Raw genomic sequence first — 12,068 nt, forward strand, 5'->3', positions numbered from 1 at the left:
CATTTATGTTACTGAATGGATGTAATGACCCTAGGTAGTTACTAAATACACGTGAAGAGAGAGATCACAATGGTTAATTTTAACATGATTTAATGCGTTAACAGTGATGAATCCAAAATATGTGAGATAATGGCGGTTTTGGCGAGAGAAAACCGGTTCGTCGGGCCTGGATTTGGTTTCTGAGCCGAAGCTGGACCGGATAAGATAGTAGACAGGCGGGATGGAAGCGTAACGCATCCGGTTGCAAACCGTGATAGAAACATCCGGTCCGGTCCATTCCCATCCGGTCGGTGGTTGATGTGATCTGGGCGTGAAATGTGAAAACCGATTCGCTCACTTGCGAATTGACTCCCCTCTGAATTCTCTGAAAAGTAAGCGAGAAAGAGAAAATTCTGCGGTGCAGACCAGATGAATGCAAGAAAGTTACGGTCTTCGATTGGAAGCAATCGAAATCGATGAATGCGCGTCTCCCAGGGAGAAGAAGAAGAAGAAGAGAAGCACGAATTAAGTGGTGGCATCTGGGACTTGGGGGGGGGGGGGGGGCGGATCAGGACCTCGCTGGGTTTAACTCGAGTTTGACTGTGCAGTGCAAGCTCCTTGGTGGGTCTCCCGGCACTTCTTCTTCTTCTTCATCTTCCTCTTCTTCAAATTTTGCAACTTTCCTCTGCTTGGTTTCAGAACTGGCTATGGACTACGAGCCATACGACAGCAGCGGTGAGTTCTTTTCTGAAGAAACGAGCCTCCCTTCCCTTGCCTAATTTAGGTTTCCCGAAGTGATCTTTAAGTGCCTCCTTTCGGATTCAATGCTCGAGTCCTTGATTCTCTTGGTCTTTCCGACTTCAGGGTTCTATTGACACTTTGTCCCGCTTTGTCTGTGCATTCTGCATTTTGTTCGAGCTTTTCTGTGTTCTGGGTGAATGGTGTGCAGTTTGTTTGATGGGCGGCCATCGTTTGATCTTTCTCCCGGTACTACCCGTACTAGTAATTTCTTCATTTTAGAAGGAAGATCGATTCACTTGCTGCCGGGATTGCTTTTCCCATTTCATCTTTTGATTCATTTTTTTTAGCCCTCAGTCACTCGTTTTGCCCGTGAAATTCCTTTCGTTGCCGGTTGTTATAAGTATATTGAAAGCTTCCATCTTGTGACTGGAGCTGCTAGTCAGCTCAATGTGGAGTCTATGCCACTCAAGGTAGCATGCGGTGCAGTTGTCTTTCTAAAGCTCTACAAAATTGCTTTCGCGGAGCTCCCAACACATGCCGTCCCTTGTCAGGCCCTTGTTTAGATACTAAAGAGCTGATATTTACCAATGTGACAAAGCTCACTGAACAAAAACTAGCATCACGAGAGATCAAAACTGCCCTTTTTGTTCTCAAGAGCACATGACGCTATGTAGATTGCGGTGCAACTTGTACATATACGCGGCCATATGAGATAGCTGAAACTGGAGTATGGAAGTGGCTGATGTAGAGATTCTACAAGAGAGGAGTTGTGTGATGTGCAAAACTTGTGATCCTCGTTTCAACTGTTTAATCTTTCAAATTTCTAAAGTAATTGGGAGGCTGTTTATATTGGCAATTAACTTGGAAGTTACTACTGTTTCGTTTTTAAGGGCATCTTGTAGATGTAGTAGAAGGAAAAAACTTAGTGCCTTCACACTCAAAGTTCCATGACTGAAGAATCTGACAAATGTTAGATTGCAATTTGAATTAGATAATTTCTGCTAAGACATAAGTCTAGCTATTGCTAATATATAGTGAACTCTCAATTGGTCCATGTGCAAGTGAGTGATCCTATTCTCTGAGCCTGTTGGCAGTTAATTTTGATAGATGGAATATTCCTAATTGTATGTTCCCTAAAATAATCTGTTAATATAGGAAATCTATGGGAATATGAGACTACTCCTGTTTCCCTCCTATAGTTGGGTTTCATAACAAGTTAGACTCCCCTTTCCAAGCCTGCCAATCTTTGATCAAGGCAATTTTCGTCTCCGATCATTAATTCGACTGTTGCGGGACTACTTTTACTTATAGATACAATGAAATATTTCCTTCTTACCCAAATAAATACTGTTTGAATGCATCATCTCTAATCTACCATAGTCTGTAGGCTCTCTGGATTTGAAAGGGTACATTTATGGTAGCTCTGTAGCAACTGCACATTTGAGCAACCCGTCTAGTTGATAGAGGTCCCTGCAGTGTAACTCCTAGTTGCTTTCTTAGTATCAGAATGCCATCCATATTTACTTCCTTTGAAAAGGAGTGCAGGGACTGATGACGATCTTCCTCCGTCACATCAAAATAGAATTCCCAGAGGAGGTCACCTTTCTGGAAATGGGAGAGCTGGGTTTGGAGGATCTCTGTCTTACCAAAGAATGTACGCTGAGACAGATATGGAAAGTCAAATTCACCAACTTGAGAGGGAAGCATACAGTGCAGTCCTGAGAGCCTTTAAAGCTCAGTCTGATGCCATTACTTGGGTATGCGGAGCGATTACTTGTATCAATCTTATGTCCGTTGACTGTGTTTGTTCAGGTTTAATGACTGATACATGAATATTATCTTCTTCAGGAGAAGGAAAGTTTGATTACTGAACTTAGGAAAGAACTGAGGTTATCCAATGAGGAACATAGGGAGCTTTTAAGCCAGGTTAATGCAGATGATGTCCTAAGGAGAATCAGGTCTGATATTTCAAGAAGTTTATTGTCTCAAGTTTGAGACTTTGTTACCGATCTTGTTTCTCTGTCTCTATTCGAGTAGTGATGAGTCGTGTTAGCTAATGCAATTAGGGAGTGGAGAAAGGCTGTGAAACTTCAACAAGGCGATCCCAGTACCGGTCAAGGTCTTCATGATCCAACGCCTAGTCCTTCGGTCTCAGTATCTCGTAAGAAACAGAAGATTGCGCAGCCACTTCCATCAGGTTCATCTCAGCCCCTTGCTGGGCCACCTTCATCCTATCACCCTCAACCCAAGCCTGCACCCCATCAGCCATCTTCATCAGCTGCTAAGAGAGGGCCTATTGGAGGCACCAAGAGCCGGAAGCATAACGTTGTGAGTGAAGAATCGCACTATACATTCCCAAGAAGTTTCGTTTTTTCTTTTCCTTCTAAAATTTTGTGTATCTTGTCACATAGGGTCAAGCTTTACCTGTTTCTTCTTCCACCAAGTCCGCACCGTATCCTGCCGCAGGCCCAAGTGGTAGGGGACAGGTTAGCAGGACGTCCACTGGTGCCCATCTGAGTGAACCTGCTGAAACAGCAAATGTTGATCAATTGATTGGACAGAAAGTGCGAACTCGGTGGCCTGATGACAATAATTTCTATGAAGCTGTCATATATGATTACAACCCAGCTGAGGTACATTTGGCTTTCCGCTCAATATGCTTTTTGTTTCTATTCATCCCAGAGACCACATTATCTATAGGAGATGCGAACTTGTCATGTATCAAGGAATTATTGTGCTCTCAGTCATGACAATTAGCCTGTTTATGGATATTCTCAGGTTATGTTGATCATAATTGTCAGGTCTAGGGAAGGTGTCAGTGGTATGCAAAGCTGCATGAAAAATCAAAGTTGGGAGCCAATGGTGGGGTTGATAATCACCACCCATGAGCATGGCTAGGGTTGTGGGTTGTACAGTAACAAGGGGTTGTTTTGTTAGCATTGATGGGGATGATGAACTGGCCTTATGCATTTGCTCAAAAGTACCCCTTAGCATAGAGAAACATATCATTAGGAAGGTTGATTTCATTGTTTATTCTTACATGTCGTGTATCACTGGTTTGTTGGCTACTTAAACTTCGTCGGAGTAGGAGTTTCTTAGTTTTATCCAGCTGCAAAATGTAACTGAGAAGAACAAGGGCGAGGCTATTTTACCATGATACTGCATCATTCATAATCTAAAAAAAAACTGATTTAGCTTGTAATTAATTGGTTGGTTAATTTGGTTGTTATCTCTTTCAGGGGTTGCATGCTCTAGTGTATGATAAAGGTACTCCAAATGAGACATGGGAATGGGTAAATCTTTCAGAGGTAAGTCACTTGTTTCCCCTCCTTGTTCTGATATTTCCAATGAATATCATATGAATTGCATTTTGGACAAGATTAGTGGCATGGAAGTTCTGTCTCATGTTGATTTTGAATTGTGTGCCTTACCACAATCATTCTTCTAAAGACTTTGCTTCGACAACTAAGATTGGAATGTGTGATGTTAGTAGGGTCCTGTTCAGTTGCGGTAGCGTGTTCATATATGTAAATATCTATGGTTTAGCCAAAGAATGAGGAGATTGTCATCTAAGAAGGAGAATGAACTTGCTTTATGATCCTAGTAGGGGAAAAGGAGGAATTAACTTGGTTTATAATATATTGAGGGACCTCAAATCTGATGATTTCTTGTTAGTTTACCTGTTTACTTCCCTGATTTAGGATATGATTGTGCTTTTGAATTATACAGAGAACACAGATTGATTCTTACATGGGCATACACTCTTTTTTAGTCTAATTGCCAATTAACCTGCCAAAATATCCCGGACCTCAAGCAAAAAGCTATAATTGCTGCAGTATACTACTGTACAGAAATCAATAACTTTATCGAAGAGTTGCCAAAAATCAATAATTGTTTATAGGTAGCTATTTTTTTTCACTATGGAATGTGCTTTGCTTATTGAAGGGGTGCCAAAAATCTCCTCATGTTTGCATTTTCGTTCTTATGATTTGTGACCAAAATTCCTTCTCTTGCAATACATGTGTCTAAGTTTGTTTTTTTTATTGGGTAAATTATGTTAATGTTGTGCTGACTTCACCAATGTTGACGATTATCAAAATTTGATTAAAGAGTAGAATTTATTGTCTTTCGAAAATTCAATTGGAATATTCATAAAACTCAATTACTCCATAAAAATTCAAAATTTAAAAATTGTTATGCTAAATATATTTGCTCCCATATGGCAAACTAATGAGATTTATCTCTAATCAACATTTAATTATATTTTCTTGCCACTGTGTATATGTGTTATGTATATTAAACCTATGAACCAAATCTTATGTTTGACATTTTAAGTATCTATATTGCATTTGTTGATGCTATAAATGACATCAATGTCAATATAAAAGTGATAAAGTGATATACCCATACAGAGTGATATGAATTTACAATGACATGTTTTTGAACATTAAATTTGAAACTTTTACTGTCAATGCATCATTGAACTAATTTTAGGAAATTTGGATTTTTAATTTGAAAATCAATCATTACAAAATATTTACTAAATATATTACAACTGACTGAATAAAGCAATTATGCTTAAAGATTTATTTTTGAAATATGTACAATCAGGTAATACAAATTTCTAAGCCTACTTTTTTCTTTTGTAAAATTTATGAAATGGATAAAATTCTCACTTAAGGATTTATCATAATTCTAGAATCAACAGCTATAGAAAATTACTTTGAACTTATATTTTTTATTTAAAAAATTATATTTATTAAATATGCACGATCTAGACATTTAAATTTTCTTTGATAAACATTTTGTAAGGATTAAAATTTCTCACTTAAGAATTTTGCATATTTAAGTTTTTTGTTTGGTCAAACATATTCCCTTAGTTCAATCGCTGTAAAAATTATATTTTTAACATTTGTTTTGAGATATGCGCAATAGGGGAGTATATTAACTTTTACTTTTATATTTTATAAACTTTTTGTAATTGTGACAAATTGTTGGGTGAGAACTTATCTTAGTCCTTAGTTCAACAGCTATAAGCAATGCACATTTATTCATATAGTTTGCTTTAATAATTAATTGCAGTACTATACAATGAGCCTTATTGACAGTGATAAGAATTATCGTGTAATAAAACCTCGATGTATGACTTTATCTCATTTAAGCGATAAGAATTATCATGTAATGTAACTTAAATTCAGACAAAAAGAGATTTGAACACAAATTAGAATTTTATCTGTCATCATCTAATTAGAATTTATATATACAAGAATTTTTTTAATTGTTTATAACCAAAATATTCATAACTCTATTATTTCTTGTACATCGATTAAAGGTTTATTATTAAGGATTTTATTGCCAAAATATGCATCAATCTATTATTTCTTGTACATTGATTAGAGATTTATTACCAAAATATGCATAAAAAAATAGATATTTGCTAGGATTGGAGTTTTTCTGAAGTGATCATGAAAATTTAACTGCTGGGTAAAACTTGCACGTAGAGAGAGATACTCGCACACACGCACATAAGATTTTGCTATTTAATTTGTTTGTCTAATTCGACCAAAAGAAATTTGTTTGTCTATATGATCAATTTGGGGGAAAAAAACTCTAGAAGTTATATACGGAGTCATGGTCTTTCTAGAAGATGGACTTTTGGCCCTGATTGTTATATAGTACTTACCAGTATCCTGACAAGGTTATGACAGGGCAGATCTCCCCCGAGGACATACAATGGATGCGCGAGGACCCTGGAGTCTCTCATCGTGGGAATCATGCCGTATCAGGTTCTGGGATGAATAGACCCATGAAACGAGAAAATGTTTCAGGTGGAGGAAAAGGGAGAGGGGCCCTAAAGAATCAATCCAAAAAGGAGCATCGCCCATTTCAAAATGGGTTAGGAAAGAAAGGGCCAGACATACAGATACGTAACACAGGAACCCTACTAAAGGAGGTTGGTGAAAGCAGGCTGCTATCTGTTACTTGTAATAGTAAGCTCATGAATTTTTCTTTATGCAATTCTTTTTTCTTGCAATTTGGACAGGTGGAGAAGGTCTTTAGCACTGGTCGTCCTGATCCTCTTGAGATGGAAGAAGCAAAGAAAGTATTAAGGGTAGGACTAAGGAGTTAAGGGGTGATCGTCTTATTTTTTCCCCCTTGCTTGCGGATCTTACACGAGACGTGGTGGCAAATAAGGGCTTTTATTCAGCCAAATTACTTGGTTAAAAAAGAACAGAAAATCTATGAGTGGTTTCTTGATGTTCAATTCTTCAATGCTCTCAATAAGCCTGTCCCCTGTCAATGGCAGGAGCATGAACGAGCACTTGTGGATGCAATTGCTAGACTAGCAGATATCTCAGATGGTGAACAAGGTATGAATGTGCAGTACTTATTTTGCCTCCATTTTACATGCTGAAAACTCCATCAAGATTTTATTTTAATCTGTTACTTATTTCATCTTGATACATCATTTCAGCAAGTAGATGATTCCAATTTAATGTTTCTTCGAAAACAGATAAGCAGGGGGATCAGTTTCTGCGTGGACGTCCAGTGGACAGATAACTGTAGGGCCCAACAGTTCACGATGGTTTGTTGCTGCTTGAAGTTGGTGATAAAATGACTTGGAGAGACAATGGCGACATTGTAGACGGTGAAACCAGCTAGTGGCTGTTGAAGAAAGATTGCAGGTGCAATGCAGCCATACTCTGCTCATACTTACAGAACATAAAGATAGCATAGTCTTGTAAGATTGGACAAGTCGTAGGATAATTATAGTGATGAATTTTAACTTGGTTTAGAGCAAGAGTTGTAACTTAGAAAGCGAGGAGGCTAGTTAACTCAATCGGTAAGTGAACTGAGGCAGTGGCCTTGTGTTGCCTAAATTTGGTTAAACAATGCTGTCTTGGGTTTGTTTTTGGGGCAAGAGAGGGGTTTTTTTTTCAGTGTGCGCGCGTGTTCTTTTCTTTCTTTTTTTTTTTTTTGGGGGGGGGGGGGGGGGGGTGGGGGGCCCTAGGGGGGGTGTGGTTGGGGGGTGAGTTACATCTTACATTTAGGTGGTTCTTCTTCTTCTTTTTTGTTTTTTGTTTTTTGTTTTTTAGTTTTTTATTCGGGTAGGATTGCCATGAGGGTGGAAGCAGAAGAGCATGATGTGATAATGTAAATGAATGGGGGGATTAAAACATTTGCTTGGTTTACTCTCGGGCTTAACCGGAATGGTGACCATTTTGCTCTTGTCATGGTCAACAGATGGTTTTTAAGAATGGTCCACGAAAATAAGAGTGATACACAGTCTTCGGTAGCGTTATTGGGTTAGGGACTTGACTCTTGAGGCTGCACTTGAAAAGCCTGTCTCTAATCCAGCGCTGTTCATGGTATTTAATATATTTCACAACAGTCTAGCACACAGATTTGAGATTAAAGACTTTAGAATGCACTGGGGAAGGACCACGCAAAAATAGCAAAGGCTTCAATGTTTCTATCACGTATGAATGGAGAAGTGAAACTCCCTCCTTGGGTCACAAGAGGAGCTTGAGCTTCGAAGTGAAAGTAGAAGGTGCCGAGATGCTGGTGAATTAACGCAGGATTGTATTGTTACAGATACACAGATCAAGGGGGTCAACTGTCAAAAGTCAACAACAGCAGTTAACAATAAATAAGACACAAAAGCCACAAACTGCCCAACAAAAAAAGAGAAAAGGAAGAGAGAACCAAATCCCTGCCCATCATTATACAAAATCACATTCAATCGCCCCTCCCATCTGGAAAAAGAAAAGAGCAGATGTGCTTGGTTGTTCTATCTACCTCCTAGCTCGCTTTCTTGGCCGCTTCAGGGCGGATGTTGATGCGGCTGCGGATGCAGACTCCTTGCCTCCAACTTCTCTGCCGCGCTTCACATTGGAATATTCGGGTGTTCCTCCCTTCTTTGGAGGCCTCCCGACGGTCCTTGGCTTGGACGGGCTGCTCTCGTCCTTCTTCTCCTCCCCACCTTTCTCGCTCTTCTTATTCTTATTGTTCTTGCTGCTCGCCTTCTTGTTGTTGCTAGTGTTGTTGTTGGAAGATTCGCTCCCAGAATTCTTGGACTTCCCTCCCGCGGGAGAATTCCGCTTTATCCTCTTCAAAAAATCGGCAGCACTTCTCTTTTTGGTGGAGGCCGTGACCATGCCTTCGGCTTTGGAGTTGGAATTCTCGGCCTTCTCTATCGAGGTGGAGGTGGGGGTTTGCTTCTTGCTTGGGTTGGGAGGAGGGGAACTGTTCTTCATGATCTTGGTGCTGCTCCTCCTCAAGCTCCTGGTCCCCGTCACAGACCTCTCTTTGGTGGCGGCGGAGGCGTTCATCTTGATCAAGCCCTGCTCGTGTGCGGGCTTGGAGTCCAAGGCGGGCTTCTTATCGTTGTTGTTGACGGGCTGCTGAGACGACATGGAGCTACGCTTGCGGCAGACAATGATGGGAGTGGAGGACTTGTGCTTGGCGAGCAAGGGATCCGACCTCTCGGGGGCATCGGGAGTGGAGGAGGATCTCTGGGAGTGGGAGAGGGAGTGGGAGGCAGGGGCAGGGGCAGGGGCGGGGGCTTTCCTGAAGTGGGAGGACACGAGGCGTTGGAGATCGAGGGCGGCGAGGGACTCGACGGAGGACTTAGGGTAGAAGACGAGGGCGTTGTTGAAGAGGAGGAGGAGGTCGCGGTAGAAGGGAAGGGAGGAGGAGTAGGAGCCTCTCTCCACCCTCGACTCTATCCCTTCCAGGTCCATGTGCTGCCTCACCATCCCCCTGTATTTCTCGCTCTCCTGCCATCATAGTATATATTCCTCCTCAACCATTATTCACACCATCCACAAAAAAATAAAACAATTTCCTGATCTAAACCCAACCATAAACATAACCTCAAAAGCCCAACGCGAAAAAACCAGGAAAGCAATTTGATGGCGTTTGCCTTGTCATGTTTCAGTTTCAGTCGGGGCATTTCACGTCGTGATGGATGGACGGCGGTCATCGATTCACGAAATTAGAATTACGCACAAATTAATTTACTTTGAAAGTCAATTTTCGTAAATCCCCAATATTCCGTATATGCTATCCGAATGTCCACTCTCGCAAATTAAAACAACAACCGGTAACATATTGAATAATCTTTGTTCGAGTGATTTTTGTCTATATTCCCGCACCCAAAATTCAACATTGAGGTGGGTCTGCGCTTTAGCCACTTCTCTCTCTCTCTCTCTCTCTCTCTCTCTCTCTCTCTCTAAAGAAGAAGAAATCATTCTGAGAATGTGAAGTGGCAACACATTCCATCCCAAATAAATTCCACCTCCATCGTCATTTTTCGTACGAAAAGGAAAAAAAGGGGCCTAAAGATTGCATTTTTTTTTCGCACTAAAATTAGCATACAATGAAAATGCAAGAGGAAATGGCTTTCAAGAAGTGTAACCCCAAAAAAGCCCCAAATGAGACATTTCTTATGCACCTACTAACCCCATCGTCGTTTTTTACTTGTATGTTATTTGCATGCTTTTTATTATTCACGAGATAATTTTTAAAAAAAAAAGAAGAAAGAAAACCCACAATTCGAATGCGCCTGATAAATTTTAATGCCATTAATTATTTTTATCACTATCCTCACGTTAATTAAAAATACCAAAAAAAAAAAATATTACCTGAAGGGGAAGCCGTCGCTCGAACGCGGTGGCGTGCTTGTGCGCCCGGATCATCTTCAACACCTCCAGCAACGGCTGCGATTCCTTCTTCCCACCCAAATCCACGGCGGGGGACGCTTCCTCCGTCCCCTGCTGCTGCTCCTCCCCCGCGGAGATCTCCACCAGCCGCCGCCCCTTCCTCTTCCTCTTGTTCTTCTTGTTCGTCAAGCTGGCCGAGCTCTGCACGTCGCTGCTGTTCTCCTTCGACTGCGCCACCGACTCCGGCCGCTCCTCCTCCTCCTCCCCCTCCTCCCCCTCCCCCTCCTCTCCCCTCCGCTCCCGGTTCGGCTCCGAGCTCCCGTTGTACGAGTCCACCACCTCCGGTTTCGTCCCCTCCGACACCCGATCCGTCTTCTCCGACCCGGTTCCCGCCCGGGCCGGTTCGTTTTCCCCCGCTCTCTTCCTGCCTCCGCCTCCCTCTCCCTCCTCGGCCTCATCACCGGTCTTGTCCCGCTCGCTCTTCACTCCGGTGGAGTTGGATTCGTTGACGGATCGGTTCTCGCGGTCCGACTCCTCCCCGGCGGCGGCGGCGGCCGATTTGGCGGCGAGTCTGTCGGCGGCGGAGGACTCCGGTTCTCCATCGGCGTCCCTCTTGTCTTTAACCGATCTATCGCCTTTGGAGTCCTCGTCCTCGGCCAGATCTGGTTTCTGATGCTTCTCCCGCAAGCTCTCTTCCCTCTCTTCTTCCAATTTCTTCACTTTCAACTGCAAGGACCTTCGTGCCGAAACAACAACAACAACCAAAAAAAAAAAAAAAATAATTTAAACGAAAAGAAGAAAACTTTTCTTCTCAGATTCGGGGTTATTCATTTTCCATCTCGTCGATGATTTTTAAATTTTTTTTTTCTTGTTTTTGTCTTTTCGTCTGTGAGAAAAGGGAAAGGGAAGGGAAATACTGTAGAGACGGAGGAGGAGGGCAGAGAGATTTACAGGATGGATACGTCGTAGCGTTGGACCTCCTGCTGGAGCTCGGCGACGCGAAGCTTCCGGAGCTCTTCAAGCCAGGGGATGTGGACGACTTTGTCGTCGGCGTCGGCGTCGTCGGGGGAGGGATGGGGATGGGGATGTGGGGAGAAGCGGCGCTTGAGGTGGAGGTAACGGAGACGACAGTGGTCGGGGGCGGTGAGGGGGAGGGGGAGAGAGGTCCGGGATTGGACTTCCATGGAGACGGAGTCCCAGGAGTGAAAGCCATGGCGCTTAACGGCGGAGGCGAGGAGGAGGTCGTCCCAGGTCCCCCAGGCCTGATGATGATGATCTTCTTTGGTATCACTACTGTCTTCCTGGGTGCCCATGGCGAAATGGATGATGAATCGCAGCAGCAGCAGCAACAACAACACACCACCACCACCACCACGCTGCTCTCTCGGCCTTTAATCGCATCTAATCTTTATATATATATATATAAATATATCTCTATCATCATCTAAAATCTTCTTCTACCTTGTTGTATGTTGTTGTATCCTCCTCCTCCTCCGCTCTCTCTCCCTCCCTCACTCCCTCCCTCCAATTGTGGGGTTTGGATTCAAATATGGGTATGTGTATGTGTGTATTTGATTTGATATATAAATCCTCTAATAAGACCGACTTACAGTGGGTGCGGTGTTACGTAGTACAACCCCACACCATTAAACACGAACACGACCAAAAGACCCCCTCTCTCTC

General features: G+C 42.4%; 2 protein-coding genes across 6 annotated transcripts; one reads left to right on the forward strand and one right to left on the reverse strand.

Annotated features, from left to right (window-relative positions):
* Window positions 1–333: 333 nt before the first annotated feature.
* Window positions 334–7,661, forward strand: LOC115691702 (protein EMSY-LIKE 3-like). 5 transcript variants are annotated; one of them, XM_056308808.1, is made up of 11 exons: window positions 335–600; window positions 679–714; window positions 2,266–2,477; window positions 2,569–2,678; window positions 2,787–3,048; window positions 3,132–3,353; window positions 3,960–4,028; window positions 6,419–6,673; window positions 6,764–6,832; window positions 7,028–7,091; window positions 7,235–7,661. In XM_056308808.1, exons 1-11 carry the CDS (start codon window positions 456–458, stop codon window positions 7,279–7,281), a joined length of 1,491 nt encoding a protein of 496 aa, XP_056164783.1. In that variant the 5' UTR covers window positions 335–455; the 3' UTR covers window positions 7,282–7,661. The 5 variants fall into 5 exon arrangements, with proteins under 5 accessions (XP_056164782.1, XP_056164784.1, XP_056164783.1 ...); XM_056308807.1 differs by having other exon boundaries at window positions 334–714; window positions 7,196–7,661; XM_056308806.1 differs by having other exon boundaries at window positions 335–714.
* Window positions 7,662–8,260: 599 nt separating this feature from the next.
* On the reverse strand, window positions 8,261–12,068 carry LOC115691704 (uncharacterized). Its single transcript, XM_030618417.2, has 3 exons — window positions 11,337–12,068; window positions 10,368–11,121; window positions 8,261–9,500 (listed from the first exon to the last, which is right to left on the reverse strand). Exons 1-3 carry the CDS (start codon window positions 11,696–11,698, stop codon window positions 8,517–8,519), a joined length of 2,100 nt encoding a protein of 699 aa, XP_030474277.1. The 5' UTR covers window positions 11,699–12,068; the 3' UTR covers window positions 8,261–8,516.

This window comes from Syzygium oleosum, unplaced genomic scaffold (genome assembly GCF_021117445.2).
Source record: "Syzygium oleosum isolate NSW1041296 unplaced genomic scaffold, Sole_v2.1 Sole_v2.02, whole genome shotgun sequence".
NCBI lineage: Eukaryota > Viridiplantae > Streptophyta > Magnoliopsida > Myrtales > Myrtaceae > Syzygium > Syzygium oleosum.

Excerpts from the sequence above, each read along its gene's own strand:
- LOC115691704 (XM_030618417.2), bottom strand. The coding sequence starts at position 11,698 with ATGGGCACCCAGGAAGACAGTAGTGATACCAAAGAAGATCATCATCAT. Across the intron at positions 11,122-11,336 it reads CGCTACGACGTATCCATCCT|GTCCTTGCAGTTGAAAGTGA; the intron begins GTAAATCTCTCT and ends TTCGGCACGAAG. Across the intron at positions 9,501-10,367 it reads AGCGACGGCTTCCCCTTCAG|GAGAGCGAGAAATACAGGGG; the intron begins GTAATATTTTTT and ends CTATGATGGCAG.
- LOC115691702 (XM_056308806.1), top strand. The coding sequence starts at position 456 with ATGAATGCGCGTCTCCCAGGGAGAAGAAGAAGAAGAAGAGAAGCACGA. Across the intron at positions 3,049-3,131 it reads AGAGCCGGAAGCATAACGTT|GGTCAAGCTTTACCTGTTTC; the intron begins GTGAGTGAAGAA and ends CTTGTCACATAG. Across the intron at positions 7,092-7,234 it reads TATCTCAGATGGTGAACAAG|ATAAGCAGGGGGATCAGTTT; the intron begins GTATGAATGTGC and ends CTTCGAAAACAG.